At 39.3% G+C, this 23,262-nt stretch overlaps 1 protein-coding gene across 1 annotated transcript in view; it reads left to right on the top strand.

The window, feature by feature from the left end:
- Positions 1 to 23,195, top strand: part of PPFIBP2 (PPFIA binding protein 2) — a 104,447-nt gene extending 81,252 nt beyond the window's left edge. The window contains exons 15-29 of the mRNA XM_063118420.1: positions 651 to 711; positions 2,685 to 2,726; positions 3,690 to 3,843; positions 5,123 to 5,155; positions 6,818 to 6,956; positions 7,137 to 7,265; positions 8,387 to 8,537; positions 9,030 to 9,141; positions 9,970 to 10,058; positions 11,557 to 11,679; positions 12,205 to 12,330; positions 14,265 to 14,453; positions 16,667 to 16,846; positions 20,518 to 20,583; positions 21,248 to 23,195. Coding sequence (XP_062974490.1) covers positions 651 to 711; positions 2,685 to 2,726; positions 3,690 to 3,843; positions 5,123 to 5,155; positions 6,818 to 6,956; positions 7,137 to 7,265; positions 8,387 to 8,537; positions 9,030 to 9,141; positions 9,970 to 10,058; positions 11,557 to 11,679; positions 12,205 to 12,330; positions 14,265 to 14,453; positions 16,667 to 16,846; positions 20,518 to 20,583; positions 21,248 to 21,319 — 1,666 coding nt within the window. The 3' untranslated portion in view covers positions 21,320 to 23,195. The remainder of the gene's footprint in view (positions 1 to 650; positions 712 to 2,684; positions 2,727 to 3,689; positions 3,844 to 5,122; positions 5,156 to 6,817; positions 6,957 to 7,136; positions 7,266 to 8,386; positions 8,538 to 9,029; positions 9,142 to 9,969; positions 10,059 to 11,556; positions 11,680 to 12,204; positions 12,331 to 14,264; positions 14,454 to 16,666; positions 16,847 to 20,517; positions 20,584 to 21,247) is intronic.
- The last annotated feature ends 67 nt before the right edge of the window (positions 23,196 to 23,262 follow it).

Here is a 23,262-nt window from a genome sequence, read left to right as displayed (position 1 = left end):
TCTTTGCTATTAACAAACTGAATGAGGCTTTCCTTTAAAGAATGTCCATACATAGGCCAAAAAACATATTGAATATTTAGCCTGACACAATGGTTATGGTATTTTACATTCCTATTTTACTTCCCATTGGCAAACAAATCATCTCTATCTCAAGGGCTGCATGTTTAGCATTTCAATGGGAAGAAAAAGATTCTCACATGCCCGGTGGGAAACCAGCATCCTTATGGCTATCAGGCCCAATTTATATGTGATGCTGGTCACAGGTTACATCCTTACTAGTGCAAACGTTCCACACACATACCATCACATTTGAAAACACTACATTTGCTAGCCCTTTTGCATGTCGCATTTTTGCTACACCAGCAGTGCTGCCACCCAGGCTTTTGACCACCGGTATGTTTAACAAACCAGATTGACAGATGCTGCACACAAAGTGTACATGAGAAGTGCTTTTAATCATGATGGGGTATGCATGGATTGCTTACACAGAGAAGAGTTTTACCTATGGCCTTCATCAAATATAAATTGGACGTTAAGACTGCAGATTATAGTAAAAGAAGATTTCTGTTACGTCTAGCTATTTCTGAGTGTGTGTGCACTTTGGGTGTGTGGGTCTCTGTTTACATTAATTATTGCTTTATCCTTTCAAGGGTATCTCAGAAGAAAATCTCAAGTAGTCTAGAAGACTTGCAAAGTGAATCCTTGGAAAAGGTTGGCTCAAATAATTTTACAATAATAAATACTTAATAGCACGTGTCTGTTTAGGCAAAGCCCAGCATATAGTAATTCTAATTTTGTTGTTTCCTTGAATTTTGGATCAAAGAAATTAAAGATGGGAATGGCTTATATTACAAACCAATGAAATCTATATTCTGTTGCATCACTTATAACAAATGGAAACTAACTACGCTGAAAGCATTCTGACCAATATAGCTATGTAATTCAAGCCAGAATCTTGATGAAATAGCAAACTGTACATATTCATTCAATTTGAAGGTGATATAATGGTCTAATAGTATTCAGAGACTGTGTTTAGCCTCAAAACATCTTCCAGTGTTTCTCCAGCATGTTTTCTGTGAACTTTTCATTTTTATGTTATTTTGTACTGTTATGTATGACAAATGAATGAAGGACTAACTTCTCTAGTTATTCTAGAATTCAAAGGTTTATTTTCTCCTTCTGTGTATTCTGCTTGTTCTGATGGGATATATAACTTAAATGTGCATATGCCTGACTAAAGCCATGGCTAGACCAAGCCTATATCCTGGGATTGTCTCGGGATCATCCCTGTGCATCCAAATGACACACAGGGGATCCCGGGAGCAGGCAGGGACGACCCCTCCATTTGCTTGGGATAATCCTTAGGTCTAGCTAAGGCCTGAGAAGCTGTTTTGTCACAACACAACTGCAAGAGCTTGTACTTTGAGCCAGACACTGAGAATGATATAGTGCTGCACACTGCTGAATGTAAGGCCAGTTGAGCATATAATTTTATTTCTAGTTCAATTTGAACATGTGAATGTGAGGAATGGGTAGAAACTGAAATGCTTTGCTCCAATACATAAAGGTTGTACTCTTGATCCAATTGGGAGCCTTGGTACTCTTATCCCAAAATCTAGGCTGCATAGTTGTGCAGCAGCATTGTTACTAACATGGCCATTTACATGAAGCTTACTTAAAATATTTCATAGCAGCAATGTTCAATCCTGGGATTGAACATTGGGACCCTGGGATTCCATCTTCAGTGAGATAATCAGTAAAAGTCCCTTAAAGACAGCTTGCCTACCATTACTAAAATTCCCCTGTGGTTCACAGGGAGGTGGCATGTGAGCTCTTCATTCATGTATGGCTGGTTGACTTGCCAGCACTCCACACATGTGCATTGCAGAATCTTCTTTACAACTTACAAGGGCTTCTCTGCAGATAAGTCAATTTGGAAAGGGTTTGTTTTTGAAAACCACTGTCCTATAGTGACTCTCTGACGGGGCCCAAGAATCTAACCAAATTTTCAGTGTGTTTGTTTTGTTGTCCTTGTCGCAGCTTCACTTTGATAAAGTGGCCTATGTTGCTGCATCTCTACATGCTTAAGATGCCATTTAGATGTTGAATCCAGTGTGTATATGGGCTAAATGAAATAACACATGTTCCTTACCCCTCAATTTCCAAGAGGAAATACTGGCATTTCAGTCATACGTAACTTGAATGCTCTGCATGTGTGTACTGGGTAGATGTTGTATCCAGTGCATGGTGGTGCAGTAAACTTGGGGTGAGTGGGGTATTGCTCCCCAACATACATTGGGGACATACACACCTTAACAAATGTGAATAATCCACTGTTGTGCAGTTCATTCCTTACTGGTTAGTTATTGCAGTGAATAGTTAAATAGCTGTTTTATATCCCAGAACTTGAAGGCATTTGCTTAGATCCAGTACACAGCCTGTAGAAGTCACTGACACAAATGCAGTTGACTTCAATTGAAGCTGGATTTGGCTTATATTTATAGACAAACACTAATATTGGTGTGGCATGATGCTGTATATTGAGGAGAAAATAAACCTGCTGTTGTTCTCACAGACCATCACTAGAAATCAGACTAAAAACGTCATTTTATGTTTACACTAACATTCTGTTTGTTACTTTCTCTCCCTCACACTATGAAATTGTCCTTCCTGCAACTTCATAGCATGTAGATGGGAAACCAGTAGAACGTGATATAGAACAAGAGGTATATTAACTCCATTTTAACGTTTCCATTCTGAAAATCATTATTTCATGGTGTAGTTTATTTTTATCCTCTTTGTTATCCTGTGAATGTGCATCTGTGAGTAATTCATATACTTCTGGTTTGAACAAACTAGTTAAGGCTTCAGTCTGTGTAACAGTTATTTTAGACTTAAAAGAAAACTTGTCTTGTTTAGTAGAAAAAGTGAAGCTGGATGAAGGTGTGCCAAACTGCTTGTGTGACTATATATTAAGATACCATTCCTTGATTTCCCAGTCAGTTGAATGATAAGAATTGGGAGTAACAAAAGGGCCATATAGGTTACTCACCAGTCAAAATGGCAAGACAGTCCATTTCCCATGCCTCCAAAAAACACAGATGACCATATGCTAGAAGCACTAAGCAGGAATACTGGAGAAAGCTTCAGGTGACAAGAGGCAATTGTGAGCCTAGTGACATGTTTAGATCCCAATCCAAACACTCCAGTATGTGGTGATATTTATTACATTTAATGATATCAATAGCGATTCAAAACGTAGCATGGAAAGGCTGGCCTGCATGCGGTTTGTGGCATACCAAAAAAAATAAGTTGTGTGTGACATACTGTCTACCACAGTCTTCATCATTCTGAATTTTACAGTTGTCAGATTCTGCTCACTCACACATTCAGTCCTTCCTTTCAGACCAAGGCCATACCCTGCCTCCAAATGGCCACAACAACTGCAATCAGTCTGAGTGCATGAGCAAAGCTGCTCAACTCCCTCGGTATCTCGATATATAAATTGGGGAGCATATTGTTGAAGCCAACTGCCACCAAGGGAAACTTTTGTACTGTCCAGACATTGACATATCTGAGAAGACAATAGGTTTTTATTACTTCTAATTGAAAGGAATGCAGTAAACTTCAGAATTAATACTTATTTATTTATCTACCTGTCTGTCTATGTATCCATCTATCTATGACAGAATAAGTCATATGTGAAAAGCAGCAAGTACCAAACCTTGCCAGGAAAGCTTCTTCGGCCAGCACACAATGGTGATAATGGGGTATACAATACGCCTGCTTCTCCAAAGACATGTCGTGTTAATGGCAATGAGGACAACAGCATACAGAGCCTGAGTATGTATTTCAGGAAGTAGAATAAATTAACTGTAAATAAAAATATGTCTTGGTGTGATATGAAATTTAGGTTATAGTTGCTTAAAAGCATATCCTATGATGTTGCCAGGAGTAATTAATCTGTGAGTTAAAGAGGGAATGCTACACAGTTTTCACCTACATGATTCTATAAGGTGGAAAGGTGGCTTTCCTGATCTCTGGACCTTGGGGCAGTTAGCCGCTTGGTCATGTTTATGATGTAGTCAATCGTATGGATGTCAATTGATTGCACAGAACTCTGCCTGTCTGTGGTTTTACCTGCTCGTGCAAAAACTAAAACTTGACAATTTGCAGGAGGTGCTAAAATTCTACATGTATAATGTTCTGTGTGCATGACTGCCTCTGCTCATAGTCAGAGCATGTCAGTGAGTACCACAATTGAGAAGCCTCTATAAAAGGGGGGCTCAGCCCTCAAACCGCATAATTTCAGTGGAAGTTTAGGTAATACACCTTGCACCTCTGTCTTCAAAGTTATTGCCTTACTATCTTTTGATACTGCACTGTCATACTAGTTGCAATCCAATGCCTTTTTGTGGCCCTGAACACAATCTGAGGATTGCAATTACAGACATTTGCATTATGGCGCAGATTTTTCTGGTACCCAGGAACAGGCCAGAGTTCAGTATTGGAATTCCTGAAAAAAGTAGGCTAAATACTAAGAGAGGTACCATATCTCTGCTGTTTAATTACAGTGTTGAGAGACCCACTTGAAGGCATAGCCCTCTTGAAATAATAAAACTTCAAAAATGCATAGACTCTCCTAGGAAAAGCAACGCTTTCTGACCTCTTTATAAATAAAGCTGATAACTAAGGCTAGAGAATCAGCAGGATGGGTGTTTGTGAGGCTTTTTTTAACAAATCCCAGTAAAATGTTAAAAAACACACCAAAACACCACCATATTTTACTGGAATTTGTTTCCATTTAAGTGAAAAATAGAACAGTATTTTATTCTTTGTACCATCTAGCTTTGGACTGCTTCATATCAACAGGGATTCTTAAAAAGTTATATAATACATTGTGAATGCTTTTTAAAATTTACTGTTCTCACTGCAGAGCGTTTTGATATATAGAGGGTTTAGCATTCCCCTAAACGTTTAGTTTCATCTACTTTCCTACTTTGCTTCCTGTCAATTCCTGCCTTTGGATGTTTACTTTCTTTGCTTCTGTATAACTTTGTTTTGCTTGAATTTTCCATCTTTGCTTCTTCATGTGGCTTTCTGGTTCTTGGAATGATTGAAGATCGCATCAGGAGTGTCAGTGCACCAATATTAGGTACCGTATCCCTAGTCAATGTGCAGCTTTTACGCTAGCAATGAATTTGATTCCCCACCCACCCACGCAAGTATTTCTTGATTGAATATATGAATTGCAGAGAATAGACTACCTAAACTTTGATTTGTGATTCTGAAAGGAAAAGCCAGCTTTTTCCTAGTAGAGTAAGAAAGCAATCTTGTGGTCCTTGGGGAGGCTGTCCCAGGGGCCATAGGATAGGGTAGATTTCCTCCTCGGAGAGTGGAGAAAGAGGCAAAACTTCCACTGTGATTTCCTCCCCAAGGGTGGAACTTCAGCCTGGGGGTGCTGGGAGAGTTATGTTGAGTGGAGAGGAAGAGCTGTGAAGCTACAGCCCTCCCCAGTCCCCAACTACATCCCCAACATGGCAAAACATTTTTTAAAAAAAACACCCTGTGGAGGGAGAAAAGAAGTTTTTTTAAAAGACTCCATGCTCTCTTCTGCCGTGCTGGCAAGAACCCAGCAGGGCTTTGGATAGGTCAGAGGATCCAGTATCAGAGTGCACAAAGGGCATAAGATTGATCTCTAAGATGAAATTTAGACAAACTGCATCAGTTTTTGATCTCTGAACTGGTCTGTGGGGATCATGAATTCCAACTGATATTTATTCTAAATAATAATAATAATAATAATAATAATAATAATAATAATAATAACCCGCCTCTCCCTCTGGATCGAGGCAGGGAACCACACCGAACACAATATAATATATAGAATTAGTTAAAAGAGCATATAAAACCAGTACAATATTAAAATAGCAATCACAGCAGCTTAAAATTCTAATAATATATTTATTTATTTATATTGATGCTAGGTGTAATTGATCCTCACATCTAATATTTTTTGCAATTTAATTATGCAAAAAGAAACACTTCTTAGGGAGCAAGCTTATTGTCCCCTAGACAGTGTCTGAAGGAGGAAGGATTTTTCGGTTTCCTGGCTCCAAGTTTGAAGACAGGGCTCTGAGCTCAGAGCCAGGAAACCCTGTTCCCTGCCCCTGCTCCCTCGTAGCAGTGTGGAGCGAGTACCACACTGGCTGCCTCTCCACGCTCAGTAAACAAAGTGCGGAAACGGGGAAAGGGGGTGTTCTTGGGGGAAGGGAGTAAACTGGGGCAGCTGGTTTAAGTCCTTTCCTATTGCTGCCCCAGTCTCCTCCTCCCACCGAAGCCTCCAGCAGATGTCCGAAATAGTCCGTCTAGCTAAAATGCAGAGGCAGCGGCATAGGATGCTTGTACAAGTATCTAGGACGCAACCCATAGGATTGCACCCTTAAAGAATTCGTTTCTACTAAACTATTTTACACGACCACTACCATGGAGTCTTGGGACTCTAGTGCCATAGAAAATTGCAACCTTTTGAAAATCTATCCTGTATCCATGATACAAATCAGATGAATGTTACCAATCCATGGGGTTTTGGGTTTTTTTTTTGTAAACCTGCCCAGAAGATATATTCTCATGGTTAATGGAAACACAGTGTATAAATTTGAGAGGATACATAGATCTTTATTTCAGGAATGTTGTTTAACCTTGAGTGATTTGAGGTGCATCAGGGATTATTTTTTGGGTTGAAACATTTCCTTTAACCTTTTTTATTTTGTGGAACCAGGGCTTCATAAATAATAATGGCTTTTTTGAATCGCAGGGGACTCTGACAATATGGATGGTACAATTACTTCAGATGACCTTTCACCCTTGTCATCTGGAACAGAATCGGGAGCACAGTCTCCGTTATCTCCAGAAAGCAAAAGAAGTCCAAAAGGCATAAAGAAAATATGGGGAAAGTAAGGATTTTTTTGATACTTTCTATGTGTTATTTTAAACACACACACACACATACGCTATAGAACACTGAAAATTATTGAATTCCTGTTGATACTTAAAAGTTTTTTAATTTTTTATGTAAAAGGTGCATCTTGCATTTTAATGCCTGGTGGCTTTTTATTTTTAATTTCTTGAAAAAGAATACGCAGGACTCAGTCTGGGAATTTCCCTGGCGATGATCTGGGCTTGGTTGAATTTCGAAGAGGTGGCCTCCGGGCAACAGCTGGACCTAGATTGTCTCGGTCAAAGGAAACCAAGGGGCAGAAGAAGTAAATGCTGACTGCTTGCTTTTTGCTGTAGCATTGTTGAATATTGCATGATGAACGATCTTGCAGTGGTTTATTGACTCTTGTCCAGAGAACTACACCATCTACCTTGTAACTGTGCAGCAACGTTTCCTCTTTCTGCTATCAGTAAAGTACTACTAATGGCTTACTGGCAATTGCATGGGATAGTTTGAGCTGTTTGTTTGGAAACCTTGAGCAGCTTTAATTTCTTATGAACAAGACAGGGTGAAACTCATCTGTTGCAAGGACACTTGATAGCAGTGTTTGTGGCAAGAATAGGTTTTGCCACCTCTTCCCTCCGCACTGGGCCCCAGACTACATCCCATTAACTTAATCCACAGCAAATTACCACTGAGAATAGAACTGTTATTTGCATAGTGCTGTCACCTCAAGTGAATGACAAATTCTCCTGCATTTGCAACAAGACGGAAGTGTGGTACAATGTGGCCTAGCCACTGCTCTGTCATAAACTTCAGTATACCTGCCTGCTTCCCCACCTGTATTTCAACTGCATTTTCTTATTTGGCTTATTTCATACTATTAGAGAGACACCACAGAGGAACTGGTCACTTTCCATTAAGTGATTAATAATCGAACCCTATCAATGATCAAAGGCGAAAATATTCACTATCATTGTGAATAAAACACAGTTCCAAGAGGGTAAACATGCTTTGGAAGCCCATTGTGAATAAGAGGCTGAATAACTAATGCATCTCCATGCTCAATCAACCTGTGAAGGGGGCAGCTGAGTTGTACCAGAAGGAAGAAGGTGGTCTCCCCACCAGCCCAGCTTCTGGTGCCCAAGGCCTCATGGTGTCTCTATTGTGATGCAAGTGACATGTGAAGTTGGGTCCAGATCTTGTACTACAATAACCAGCCCAATCCCCTCTTGTCCTTAGCTTTTGGACAACTGTAGATGGCTCAAGAGCCTTAGCCCCCTCTCTCTTAACTGCCCCTCCATCTGTGATAATAATCATAGAATCATAGAATAGTGTGAGAGTGAGTCTGACGATTTCAGTTTGCAAAGTGTTAAGAGACATTATTATTATGGATGATGATGATGATGATAATATACTAATCTGAACCTCTGTTCTGATTCTTAGTGATCATAATGCCCCATTTGCACAATGGGGCACTGAACGAGTTTGTAACTGGCTTGAGGACTTTGGTCTTGGTCAGTATGTCATTTTTGCACGACAGTGGGTATCATCTGGCCACACACTTTTAACAGCAACACCACAGGATATGGAAAAGGTAAGAGATCTAGAATGTAGGCAATAACATTTATTGAAGAGAATTCAGAGCAATCACTTAAACAATAATAATTAACCATTGCTGATAAGCTCAGAATATGGTATACAGTATTTTTTTTAAAAAAAAAAGATGCAAAAATAAACTGCTGGTCAGCAGCGCTGCGTGCTGTGTAGATAATGTTTGTATTATTTCTCAAAATGTATTGAACAATGGCTTTGGCAGCCGTTTAAGAGAAAAAAATTCCAGAAGTGAAGAGCAATTGCATAATATGGTCTCTACATGGACTTTGCTATTGAGCCAAGCTCGTCTTTTGTCTTGGCCAGAGTAAGTCGTCCCAGTATCAAAATACAGCAACTAGTTCAAGCAGCACAATCACATTTGGGCATCTTAACTTTGAAATATATGTGTTTTGTCAAGTGCCAAGTTGGTCGGCACTATTATTATTATTATTATTATTATTATTATTATTATTATTATTATTATCCTTTCTAGGAATTAGGAATAAAGCAACCTTTGCACAGGAAGAAATTGGTTTTGGCAGTTAAAGCTATAAATACAAAACAAGACGAAAAGTCTGCACAGCTAGATCATATCTGGGTGACACGTAAGTATTTGAAGTGGTAAGAGTTAAATGAAACAGACATTGGTGAGCTTTCTTGCCCACTTTACATTTTGTATAAGCTTGTTTTAGTTTCAGGGGTGAATGGGAAGGGAAATATTCAAATCGAATTTCGTCTTCAGAAATTCCTAGTTTACCATGAGATGATTTGGGGCTTCATTTCTGTTTTGTCAATAGGCTTTCCTACAGTAGCCACAAGTTCTGTAGCAAAAACAACAAAGCCTTCGCTGTCATAAAGACTAACAAGTTTATTCTGGCATAAGTTGTCAAGTTCATCAGATGCATGAAGTGTTAACTTCAAATTGACAGATTTATATACACATGGTGGGAGTGGGGGTGAAGAAAGTTGTAAACTGTGTTGGCAAAGGGAATTGAAAGGCAAAAAGTACAGAGAGTGATGATAACTTTAACAGTTGCCATTCGCAAAACGTTGTTGCGTGATAACAGTGACATCATTGGAATGGTAAGCCAATTTACATATGTAGAGTGATGTGAAAAACCTTTGTCCTTATTCAAACCAGAAGAAGTAGAATGCAGTGTACTTCAACAATTGTGCATTGATATCTGTAACAGTATATGGGTTTCTAACCCCTGTGAAATATGGTGGAAGCTGTCAGCAGTCTTCCTATTTAAGCGGCTGTTTTAACAGAGAAACATGGAAACAATTAATTGGAATAGATGAGCATCTTTGGGAGCAGGGTGGGGGAAGATAAAGTTCATGAAGGAGCATAAAAGTTAGTGTATTATTCTCCAATGCATGCAGCTTTAGGAAAGATTTTATATTATATTATAAACGGTGTATGTGTTCTGCAGGGTGGCTTGATGATATTGGCTTACCTCAATACAAAGATCAGTTTCATGAATCAAGGGTTGATGGCAGAATGCTTCAATATCTAACTGTGGTAAGATGGCTTGACCTAAGACCCTAATTATTAAAACATAGAAATACCATTTTCTTCCGTTTTAGGATTGGGGGAGAGAAGATAAACCGTTCTCCTACTGGAATTCCTCTGTCTTTATAATTTTATCTTTGGATTTTTATCAAATAACTGTCTTTAGAATTTGTGTTCCTAGTTTGTTTTTATATCAATATATAAAGTCACATTTAAAAATTATAAAAATAACTGTTGATCCTCTAAGTAAGATCATGTTTTACCCTTAAGAAACTTTGAGCGGGAGCAGTCTATTCAGATCATTTCCAGGCACTCAGGCTTACAATCCACTAAATGCAGCAATGGGAACTTCTTTTTTAGTAAAGTTAATTGCTGCACTAGAATGGGGAGAGGGGGGGACAATTTTTGTTAGGATCATAGGGAAGGGTTAAACCTCCCTTCCCACACATCACTGTCCTAATAATAATAGTAATATCACCCGCCAGCACTTAGTATTAAATTTAAAAAATAGGCTGAGCTTCCTAATACAGGAGACTAAAAATAATAAGAAATGGATAAGCCTGCTTTAAGTCTGAATGGGGATGAGAAAACTGAAGTCTGAAGAACTCCAGACCCCCAGCATCTTAAACTGATGAGTAGCATGTGAGACACAAACTGGACTAATTCTTATTCAAATTGAGAGCCTTCCCAGGTCCTTTTTGTAAGCCATAGAATCTGCCCCCCAGGCCTTCTGTTTCTATGGTTGTGGGACAAGATATGTGGAACTGTGTTCTCTTTTCCCCACATTATTGGAAGGGGCTCTGTAGGTTCTGTCAACTGTAGAGTCATAGGCTTAATTCGGACAACACGTTTCTCAACACAGCGGGAAAACTCCACTCAATGGTTGAGTTTGTAGGGGGTACTCACCACACAACATGTTCAAGCTCCACCGTTGCATGAATGCATGCTACCGTGGGGTTGAGTACATTGCTGCAAAAATACAATCCCTGCAGCTGTCCTGGAGCGGCACTCGCTCCTTTCGCCACTCTTGCCAGAGAACTCTGTAGCCAGTGGGAAAAGTGAACTCAACACAACAAGAAACTCCATGGAGCCCTCCACGCAACATGCAACACAACGGTTGTGCAGGAACTCTCCTCTGCACAGCATGAATATTCCGCGTGGAGTGTTTTCCCAAAAAAAGCTGCTCCATTGCATGGAATTTTCCCATCAGACAACACATTTCTCAACGGTGGTGCAAAAACTCCACGGTGCAGTTCTAAAACCCACTGTAGAGAAACATGTTGTCTGAACTGAGCCGTAGTAACTCTCTGATCCAAAAGTACTCTCCCAATCCCTCCACGAACAGAAAATGAAAACCAAGCCACACACTGTGTGTGTGTTTGCAAGTTGCAGTTTGTTTTCCTACAATACCACGTGGGTTGGATCTCAACTTCTAATCTGCAGTGCAACATAATGAACTGCTTTTTGAATTTGCAACACCACTTGACCAGTTTGTCTTGTTTTGCAGAATGACCTCCTCTTCCTCAAAGTCACAAGCCAGCTGCATCATCTCAGTATTAAATGTGCCATTCATGTGCTGCATGTGAACAGTTTCAACCCTCACTGCCTACGTAGGAGGCCAGCAGATGAGGTGAAAAAGAAACCATCCCTGTATTGACTATTGGCTTCCTAGAGAGAGTGCTTATTTATTCCATTAGAAAAAGCAAGTGTGGAAGAACATTAAGGCACTCTTAGCAGCTTTTTTCTTCCCAGGGCATGTTCTCCTTGCCCTTGTAATTCCCTCTGCTCCTCTTTGGTGCTGTCCAGGCCATGTGCAAAGAGACCAGCTTATGAATTATTTGAGGGTGCTTTTGGGGGTCACTTAGTCATGAGTAGTCCCATTGGCAGACTAAACGCCTTCCGCATCAGATCTTTCCATATGGAGCAGGTTCTCTTCTGTAGTGAAATGGATGTGCACTTTTGCATTGTACTGTGATAAGTGCATATGGAGTTTTGAGTAAAAGTCAGCTACATTACAGATTTAGGGGAAATAACTGATTACCCAGGAGGAATTATTTGAATAGCAGTATCCAGCTTGGGAGATAGAATTAGTAAATGGACAAATAATCTCTATGTATTTAACTGTGAATGTGTGTATATCTTTTTCCCAACACAGAATAACATTTCACCTTCTGAAGTAGTTCAGTGGTCCAATCACAGAGTGATGGAATGGCTTAGATCGGTAGATCTGGCAGAATATGCACCAAACCTTCGAGGAAGCGGTGTTCATGGTGGCCTCATTGTAAGAAACTAAATATGGAATTTTCTTTCCTTCTTTTTAAAAGTAAAAAACAGATACATTTTCCAAAGCATTTTTCAAACTTTCACCATATGCTTCACTTCTATGAACTGAAGAAAAAGCAAACATATTAGTTATGATAGGAAATATGTTCATTGATCAGTCTGAGTGTTTTATGAAAGATAAATTGTTTATCTTCACATTTTATAAATGATCTTGTGTAACAAGCTTTGGTGTTTAGTATGTGGATTTGTAAAGCTGAAATTAAAGAGCGGAAATTACTTTCAAATCAGCGATTGATAAAAGTGTCAAGCAAGTCTCTCAATGAAGCACCTGCAAGAGAAAACAAATTGTCTTTCAATATGGAACATCCTTAACAACGTTGGAGAAACAAAATAGCTTACACTAAAATTTATTAAAGTAATGATGCCCTTGACAGCAGCTCCTATGGAGAATATTTTTGAATTCTTAGCTTTCTGCTTAACCCCCCCCCCCAAATGACTATTTTACACTAGTGTTAGTTCTGTGAACTGCCTCTTAGAAATTAGCTGTCATGTGAGTCTACGCTGTCAAAGTATGCTCATCTGAATCGACTTTCATAGCTGGGTCTGATGGTCAAACAGCTCGTGGACATGTATGCCCTGATCCAGAGATCCTTATATCTTCAGACATTCTCCATTATTCCAAAGGATGGGGTAGATCTGCATCTGCAATGGAAAGTGCACACAATTCTTCTCCTTCCATTGGAATGAATGGGGAAGTAGTTACAGGCAGCAAACACCATTTCCCAGAATATATTCCTTCTCTCGTTCTTCAAAGCCCTTCTTGGTGACTATAGAGAGGATTGAGAGGTGAAGCCAATATTAATGAAGCCTCTGTATTACTTATATTCATCCCTTCTTACTTTCCCTTTTCTCCTCTATTGTTTCCCCACATTTAGATTGTTTGATTTTTGCTTATTTGTAAAGTGCCATACACACAGATGAATCACTGTCAATAATGTGGGGTTGGGTCCAGGATACGCCTTCCATGGATAGAATGGTTGTGCATACTGGAGGTGTCTCCCACTTCCCGCACCACAGCTCATTCCATTCAGCAGGGTTCCCCAACCTTCTGTGCAGCATTTTTAAGGGGTGGAGGAGCTGCGTGGGGAGAAGAGGGTAGGAAAGTCAGTTCCTGCTCTCCTAGTTGTACACACCTAAATCTAGAACCAACCCATTAGCTTTAGCCCAAAGTTCCCATGAGCTAAACCTCCACTTACAGGATGCTCCCACTGATGGAAGGGATGGAGGAGATTTTCAACTATTGCCCCTGCTGCCACCCCAAAACCAAAACCTGCCGCCCCTAACTCTGTAGGGTTAGGGATCTTTGGACAGTGTGGGAGGTTGCACTGGAGCTGCAGCGGAGAAGAGGGAATAATAATAATAATAATAATAAAAAAAAATATGTATTTATTTATTTATTTATTTGTTACCCGCCTCTCCCTCTGGATCACCTCCTATCCTCCTTTGGCCAGTCAGAGCCTCTGTTGAATTCTATTCACAAAAGGGACCCCTTTCTGTTTGCAGAAGGGCAACTCTGGATCCAAGCCATTTTAATGTTTGTTGTGCTTTCTAACCCTGTGGATCTGGCACTGCAGGCTTCATGCGTAGTCATGCCTTTAACCACCCCAAACAGATGTTTGTTGCAAGAGCCCCAAGGAGTGCTACTGAAAATTTGTGGATAAATGTTTTGTTAAGTTTATACGGCAGATGGAAATGTATTATAATGGTTAACATACGAGGAGTCGTTGCTTCTTGTCTGTAAGGCTTACTGTAAAGCATTCTAGATACTGCACAGAATAATTAAAACATTCAGAATTCAAAACAGCCTGTTGAATGCCTAATTACTTAGAGGCCATGTATAAAACTCTGTGCCTGTGTTTGCATTTCCAACAGATCCTTGAACCTCGTTTTAATGGTGATACTCTGGCAATGCTTCTCAACATTCCGCCTCAAAAGACGCTGCTAAGACGCCACTTAACCACTAACTTCAATGTGCTCATTGGACCAGAGGCACAGCAAGAAAAGAGGGAAATAATAGAATCTACGGCTTATACGCCTCTGACTACCACCGCTAAAGTCCGGGTAAGCTGCACAAAGATAATAGAACCATTCAGAAATGTGGTGGAGTTCCTGGTTGGTAATTAAAAATCCAGGGTTCTGAAGAACTGTTTTCTGTTTTAATACCTGTATCTCCACCACAAGCCTATGTCAATAACTGCCATGGCTTACTGCAAAGAATCCTGGGAAGTCTGGCTTGGTGAGGATACTAACAATTTACATTCCCCATGTGAGAGGAAATGACTGTTGCTGTTAAACAGAAGGGCATAGCTAGAAGCCAACACACAAAGGGCTGATATAGCTTCTTTTCCATTGGTGGGAGCATTCCCTGAGCAGAGTTCCCCTCAGAATGCTCCCGCTAATAGAAAGTGCAGATAAGACAATCGTGACCAAGCCCACCTCCTCCAGCAGCTCTTCACACCACCTCCCCCACTATTCCAGAAGGTCTCCCAATGCTACAGAGCAGATTGGGTGAACATAGGGGACTGTAGGGGAGGGGGAAATCGATGAAGATCCCTGCTTTCTCCGTTCTGCCAGTGGTATTCCTCCCCTGGTCAGAAGCTTCTACGGCTGGAGACAGATTCTGGATTGAACCCAATTAGGCATATGTTAAGTCCTACTGGATGTTGGGCAGAAGATCACTACCTTATAAATGTTTACTTGTTTATAGTCCATTTGCTGAACTTATGAAACTAAGTCTGCATTCCTGCATACACTTAACCCCCATTGTTTATGACAGGCCTTATTTCTGAATAAATGTGCATAGGATTGCACTGTTACATTCTGTTGAATGTATCTGTTAAAAGTTGGATTTAGTATTGATCTAGGTTCTGGTGCACATGCAGCGAGGCTTTCATATATTTTTTCTGAAAACAGTGCCCCTCCTGTATTCAAAATTCTCAAGTTCGTTTTTTTTAAAAAAAAATCATGGAGGTTTGGTAAGAAGCTTTTGAGTTAACACTAAGGGGAGCACTTTGTGAAGGAAAGGAAAAGAACACATGAAACTTTGTATATTTCTCCGAAATGACTGTTTAACATCCGTGAACACAGGCCAGCACAGCCCAATGATAAGAACTCTTTAAAATTTATAGAACCCTGTCAAAACACACACACACACACACACACACACACACACACACACACACATATATATATATATATATATATATATATATATATAGTGTCCTGCTGACTAGTAAATAGTAAATCTTTACACGTTCTGTAGTTTAGATATACCAATTACCTAGGGAGGTTGTGGGCTCTCCCACACTGGAGGCATTCAAGAGCATGCTTTAAGGTAGATTCCGTCATTGAGCAGGGGGTTGGACTTGATGGCCTTATAGGCCCTTCCAACTCTTCTATGATTCTATAAGGTATTTCCAACCCCAAGTGGGAAGTATGTAATTGCACTTAAAATCATTTAAGTATTTTCTAGCAGCAAGTGGCAAAAAGTCTTAAAGTGAGGCAGAAAAGAAGAGCAAAACTGATGCCGTGCCACTAAATCTAGGACTTGCCTGGCTTCTCATAAAGCTATCCTCCTGCTCCTAACCAGTGAATTATGTCAATAGGTGGCTGGACAGCTGCCTCAGTGATGCTGTAATTGCATGCTGCACTGGAGAATCTGAAGTTGAGCAGTGGGCTAGACTAGATGAGCTCTGCAGTCCCTTCCAACTTTATGATTTTTATGTCTATTGAGCATAAGGAATTTTATTCTGAGTCCTATAAACAATAGACAAGGCATTATTGTCTTGAAAGGTGAATAACAGTTCTACAGCTTCATCATTCTTCAGCAGTTATGGGCCTGGAAATACCAAGAAGATCTAGGGCTGAGTTAATTGTGCTAAGGATCTGTCAACCCATCAACTTCCTATCCTTTTCTGTGGCACATAGCTCACCAAGGTGGTAATCGCATGTGCTTTGCTTTATAAGGATTAGTTCCACTGTTTAATAGTCCATTCTGTTCAGAATAAATTTACTAGTAAAGACCAAGCCATCCCCTTTTTGATATATTTGTTCAATTTCCTCCAGGAAATTGGAGAAATCAATGGCAAGTATTGCAAAATCCATATTAATGTTGTAAAAGTATGTGAAAGATCATTATTGTTTTGAAAGCATATTTGTATTCTATGTGAATCACACTATTGACATCTATGTTGTGGCTTCCCCTGCCATTATGTGTTTCTCTGACACTGTGCTCTCTCTCCTTCCCTCCCTTTATCCCCCTTCATCCTTATTAGCCAAAGAAACTTGGATTTTCTCATTTTGGAAACTTAAGGAAAAAGAAATTTGATGAATCTACAGATTACATTTGCCCTATGGATACAAGCCCAAGTACGACCAATGGTACTCAGAGGAGCTATGGTGCATACAAAGTGCACAACGTACTCCCCGACAAAGAATTAGACAAACTGGATCAGGTGGGCCAGGCGGACTGATGTCACTCACCTCTCATCCTCTTCATGCATTCCAAATCTTACAAATAACCTTTTGTAACAATTTAACTAAAATGCATAATGCATCTGCATGGATTGAATGGATATACTGGGATGAGGATTGAAGAATTTTATACTTAAAATATCATCTGAATTATCTACCATTTGCAAATATATGTCCTCCTACTCATCTTGTCATGCCGTTTTTCAGGAATACAAAAAGCTTTACACAATGGTTGTAGCTGAAGTCAAGGCACCCAAAAGCCCAAATCCAGCAAAGGTGCTCTATATGTACTGCTGCTGTGGGGCTGGGTGTTGGTTTGTTTTTAATATTCCATAGATGCCACCCAGATATATTTTTAACTTTTTATATTAGTTTTTTAATGTAAACAGTTGTAAAGATATGTCTATTTTATTCTGAACAGTACAACTGGATTGTATATTTTTAATAGGAAATGCTATTTCAGCTGTGCAGTGTCTGCACCATATTGAATGTATATGATATGTGATAGACCTAACAGTACATCTAAAAAAATGAAAATACGACTTTATCAGCAAAACAATAAAAGTTATACTTTGTAGGGAAATCTCCAACTTCTAATGTTGTGATTGTTCTCTGTGTGATGGAATTATGCTTAAAATATTACAGAGTTTGAAGAGATTCTCTAAATACCATCCCAAGGGTACTGTGTAAAGTGATTTTTAAAAACCTGAAAAATGGAGCAGATGGAGCTTGTGAACTTTCTGCAAGGTACAAGAGCCTGCTGCAACTACTATGGATTCTGGTTCCCAAGTCAAAAACGGAATCAGAAAAACGGTGGCAAATTGAAAAGACTAATTGCAAAGAGTTTATTTTTTCATATGCATGATTCATTACATCTAACACATTTCATTTTTCCCTCATTCAAAATGTAATTTATTGTTTAAGCTTTGTTTTATAATGCAAGTGATTTGATCATTATGCATTTGGGCCACAATCTTACGTAACTGTAAAGCAGGTGGGTGAGAGAAATGCACAGTCAGAAAAGTTTTGAACATTTTAATTTTTAAGTTATTTTTAAAATCCTGCTTCTGAAGCAGTTTGCAATGAAAGTAATACACACTGCATTGCATAGAACTGCTCGCCACATCTCCTTGGCCTTTGCCACATTTTCCTGCAGTATCCCATTTCAAACTGATTTAAGAACATAAGAGGAGCTATGCTAGATGTCACCAAGGATTTGTCTAGTCTTGGGGTCCAATTCCCTACAGTGGTCAAACAGATCCTTCTGGGAAGCTTACAGAAAGGGCAAAAAAGGAATGACATGAAGTAAATTATGGTTAAACTATGGAATTTGCTTCCTCCGGATGTGGTGATGGCCACCAACTTAGACTGCTTTAAAAGGGGAATACACAAAGTCATTGAAGTTAAGGCTGTTGGCTACGTACTACTTCCAGGATCAGAGGCAGCACTTTTCTGAATGCATGTTACTGAGGAATAACAAGAGGGGTATTCTCATGTCCTGCTTGTGGGATTCCCAGAGACACCTGGTTGGCCATTGTGTGGGGAAAAGGACTAGATCAACCTTTGGTGTGATCCAGTAGGGCTCTTACATTCTTACTAAGGCAACTAGCCAAGCAGGTTTACTTGTGCAGCTGCCTGAGTGGTTAAATTAAAAAATGGGTGCTGCTTCTCTGTCCTGTCTAGGGATATGGCTTTGGAAACAATTATTATGTTTACTTTGAGAACAAAAACCATTGTGTATTTAGCCATTCCTGACACTGGAATATCATGGTTAAGCTATTCTGTTTCATCTAAAGCAAGGAGACTTATTTTTACTTGGTTGACTAATCCTGAGCATTTGTTTGGCAAGTTTACTGAACTTCAAATAGCATCCATGTACCGTACCTTAAGATTCATATTTTATTTTTATTTTTCTAAGTTTCGCAATTTAAAAACAAATCAATGGTTCCTCACAGACACAAATGAAACTCCCCAGTACACATGCAAAGGCAAGGGTGGAGAAAGTAGTCCCATGTATGAGCCTTTGAGGGCAAAAGACATCCTTGTGGCATTAAATGGATGAAGTCTCCAGATTATTATTATTATTATTATTATTATTATTATTATTATTTTATTTTATTTTATTTTATTTTATTTTATTAAAAATCATATATAGATTTTGATTACTTTGAAGTCTGATTTGTGCAACATTTTTTTGATTAGCATTTGCTGTAAATAAATCAAACCAGGCCACCTTTGCAGATGGTGAAGAGTCTGGCTGAATGGTCCTCTGCCAACCCAGTGAGATGGCTATATGTGCGTAGGGAGAAAAGGCCACAAAATTAAACAGGCTTGCAGGCAATGTGGGATTCCAATAACTTAACGTTTGTAGAAGGGAGTGGGGAAGAAACAGTCTAATTTTAAAAATCATCAATATTAAGGCTATTATCCAATGGGGTGCTTATGTCCCCACAGACTCCCCTGCACCCCACTGATTCTGTTGTCCAAATTAGACCCACCACTTCCCCATGGGAGATTTAGCACTTCTGGAAGCAACCCAAAATGAGAAGGCTCATTTCTGGAAGAAGGCAATTCAGCGGAGCCCACATAAAGGAGCTCTGCCAACCTGCCTCGTTCCAGAAATGAGCATTTCTGCTTATTTGAGGGCTTCCTCTAGGAACAGCTAAATCACTCTTACGTGAGCCCTGGATCCCATTTGCACAATAGAATTGGTGGGACCCATTGCTTGTAGAATGGAATCAGCAGGGCAGGAATGACCTGTTGGATGCTGGCCTAAAATAGTAACAAATAAACTTAACTCATTCATTACCAATGGGGTGTGTGGAAGGGGGAGTAGCCAAGGGGCTGATCCTCACTCTTCTGCTCAAAGGTAATTGGGGTGGATGGTGGACTGAGCAGGTTATTAACATAAATGGTGAATCTGGGTACAATCTATATAGCCATGTTTGTGAAGTGAAAGATTTCTGAGTAACAAAATGTATGTTCCAAGTATGAACAACCTTTTTTCAGTCATTAATGCAGCATGATGGACATTTGAATATGCATGTATGCATCTTGAAATGGAAACAGCTTTGCTGTGTTCCCTTCTACAAATAAATAAATAGAAATGCACAAAAATAATGTATAGGATAGACCCCTTGGTGTATTTTTTTTTAAAAAAAAAAACTTAAGTTAATCCAAAATGAATTCTCTCAACAAAATATATTTGACTCTGCTAACAGACTATATGCTCAACTGAGTGGTGTCAAGTAATCTATAGGTTGTGTCCAGGATCTGTCTTCCAGTGACAGAAGGGTCCTCCACCCAATTTGGGGGGATCTTCCCATCCCACCACCTGTACACAAGCTCACCCCATTCAGCAGGTTCCCTTACCCTCTGTGTAGGGAGCCTGAAGGGGCAGAGAGGACTAGGAAATTCACTTCTGCCATCCATGTTGCACACGTTTAAATCTGGATCCAACTGTGTGTATATGGATAATGTGAAATTTGGAAATAACTCCAATACTCAGAAGAAAGCAATGTGATTAAATTTCATTTTTCTGAGGTTTTTCTGCACAATAGTTCAAAATATATCATCAGATGCATGCATGCGGTATTTGGATAAGATGGACTAGCTGTATTGATTTCATTTAGTTGCTGAAATGATTTTACAGATGGAGCATTCAGAAGGAACAGTAATGCAAATAGGGGAACTCTCTCAAGGAATAAGCAAACTCACGGTATGTACTACTAAGTCATCTTTTAAAGAAGAAAATGAGACTATATGATTGATGGTGTGTTACATTAGTCATGTTCATTCATATCCAAGGACATTAGCAGACCATCTCTGGGATCTCCATCAGAACTGCAGTGTTCATCTGGGGGGGGGGGGCTTTACTGGCTCACCAAGGCCACTGGTTTAATACTATTAGAGCCAGATCAGGACAAGTGAAGGGTGCAGTAAGGCTGGAGGGTGCAGTAACTGCCACAAACACTTCATGCCATGCCATTTAAATGTGCTGTGAAAGAATGGGTGGCCCTGGAGGTCAGATATGAACCATTCTCCACTCTCTTGCGTGTACAGTTCACCCAGTCTCATGGCTTGTAGTAGACATAAACTTCTCTCCACATATTAGAAATTTTCTTTCTGTGATTAAATTTGACTCAACCCAATAGAAGAGCTGTACAAATTACTTAGATTTGTCAGCTCCTGCTGTTTCTGCTTACATTAAGAGGGATTTTGTGTATGAAAATCTTGAATAAGCTATTCATAAATTATTCCCATGTAAATAATAATAATATATAAATATTAATTATAATATATATAATAAATCTGTAATATATATGTTTACATGTATCTTCAGTTTGTTCCTTACTATATGCAATTTTTTTTTTTATTTCCAGACTATGTTAAGCCAAGATCAGATGTTGAATGATGATAGATTTTTAACACCAGCATTTGAGGAATGGAGATGAAGATTCCATGTGACCAACACCACTAATAACTCACTTGTATTAAGAGATATGACTGGTGCAGGCTGGGTGCTATATTTAAACATCTGCCGATGTCTTTGCCACTGAAATAGGAGAAATTTTAAGTAGCTTTTAAAACATCCCAACGGGTGAAAACCCCACAGTCTAGATACTTAACACATGCATTCAAGGAACCTATGCAACATTTTTAGAAATAAGGAAATTTAGGATATGTAAATACATTTTTAAAGTGGCATGAGCCGTTTACTGGTCAGTGATCCATTTTCTATATTTTGTACCTTTAGATTTGCTCATGGTGCAGATTGTAGGACTCTTGTGAGTTTTCTAAGATGTCCCTGCTTCAGAATGGTTAATTCGACTGATGCAATTATTTACTTTTAATACAGTATAACTTACAGTATAGAAGAACTTATTCCCTAGTGTTACAAATGTGTTAATTACTTCACTGCTTCTAATGAAGCTACAACAAGTGCTGCCTGTTGAACGTTAGAAATTACCAATATTTGAAGAATCATTCCTACCCTGTACGCAGCATTTCTACCTTCATTACATATTCTAAACCATGGTCTGTAATAAGCAATCTTAACTTCATTTACTTAACAAGGCTAAGCAGTGGAGTATAGAAGACTGGTCCTGTAATGTCATAGCTGTTTCTATGACATTTCATCCTCCTTACACTAGCGGATATTATATTGGATGATCTAGAAGACGATATATTTTGCTCAAGGATTTAAAGTGTGCACATCAAATACCACATTCTTCTAGTTCAGTTATAGTGAAGTTATTTCAAAGGAAATTATGGTTAGTAAGCTTCCAAGTGTTGTTTTTACCTGGTCACCTGAAAGCAAAATACTCTTCATAAAATGTCTTTAAAATTTAATTATGAAGAACGATGAAGGGACCAAACAGAATATTACCGGGCCCAGACTTATTTTCTCTGTCTGTCTTCTAACATCACTGACCAGTATAATACAGGAACTCCACAAAGGGCTCTCTAACAACCAAGATAGAAATTAGCAGAGGCTTTTTTTTTTAACATTGCAAAACTCAAGGGGAAATGTCATTATGACAGGAAAGAAACTCAAGGGGAAATGTCATTATGACAGGAAAGAAGTACAACTACTAACCTCTTTGAAGCTTTGATATCCTAAGCATAAGAAGCAGGCTTTTAATCACAGCTTAAAATCCTGCAAGACAGGACTCTTATCTTATTAAAGTATCCTGAGACATTTTCTTTATGTAGCAAATTTAATTTTGAAAAGGCAATGACTTGTGATCCCCTAAAATCTCTGTAGCTCTCTAAGTGTGCCTCTGATCAGGGGAAGAATTAGATTAGCCTTCAGATAGAATATTTCCTGATGTGGGGAAATTACATGTTCTTTACGAGGGGAAAAGTTGTTCTTATGTAGAGCATCTGTAACTTCCACTTCTCTAACACTGTTGCTCTGTAATCATGACTCTTACATTGCACATAACTGCTTTAGCTTCCTCTTCCAATGAGATTTCCTAGGGCAGACCTAGGCCTGCTCCGGAAGTAATTTTAATAGCAAACAATTCTGAACATTATCTTTTGTTTGTTCTGCAATCTTTGCTGATCTGTCCTGAAGACCTCCAGCATGCTGTACAGTGCTGAACATCTGAACTTCACTACGCAAGGGTTCCATCTGCTGGTGATACAAAGTTTTGTTCACAAGAGACATTCCATTCTGTTACCATTCTACTAATAACCCTGACTGTTTTCTTCCTGCAACATCTCTGGTCAACACTCAACCAGAAGGCATTAATTGAATCACACTGTGAGAATAATAAATGCCAAGCTGCCAACCCACCTTACAGAGTTACATAATAGGCCTTTGGATGCATACCCAGGAGGAATACTTGAAGGGCCCCTGCAGAAACTTCACTCAATGTTCAGCCAACAGATG

Source organism: Elgaria multicarinata, chromosome 2 (genome assembly GCF_023053635.1).
Source record: "Elgaria multicarinata webbii isolate HBS135686 ecotype San Diego chromosome 2, rElgMul1.1.pri, whole genome shotgun sequence".
Taxonomy (NCBI): domain Eukaryota; kingdom Metazoa; phylum Chordata; class Lepidosauria; order Squamata; family Anguidae; genus Elgaria; species Elgaria multicarinata.
Note: the sequence above shows the minus strand (reverse complement) of the source record. Positions and strands in the feature narration are given on the sequence as shown.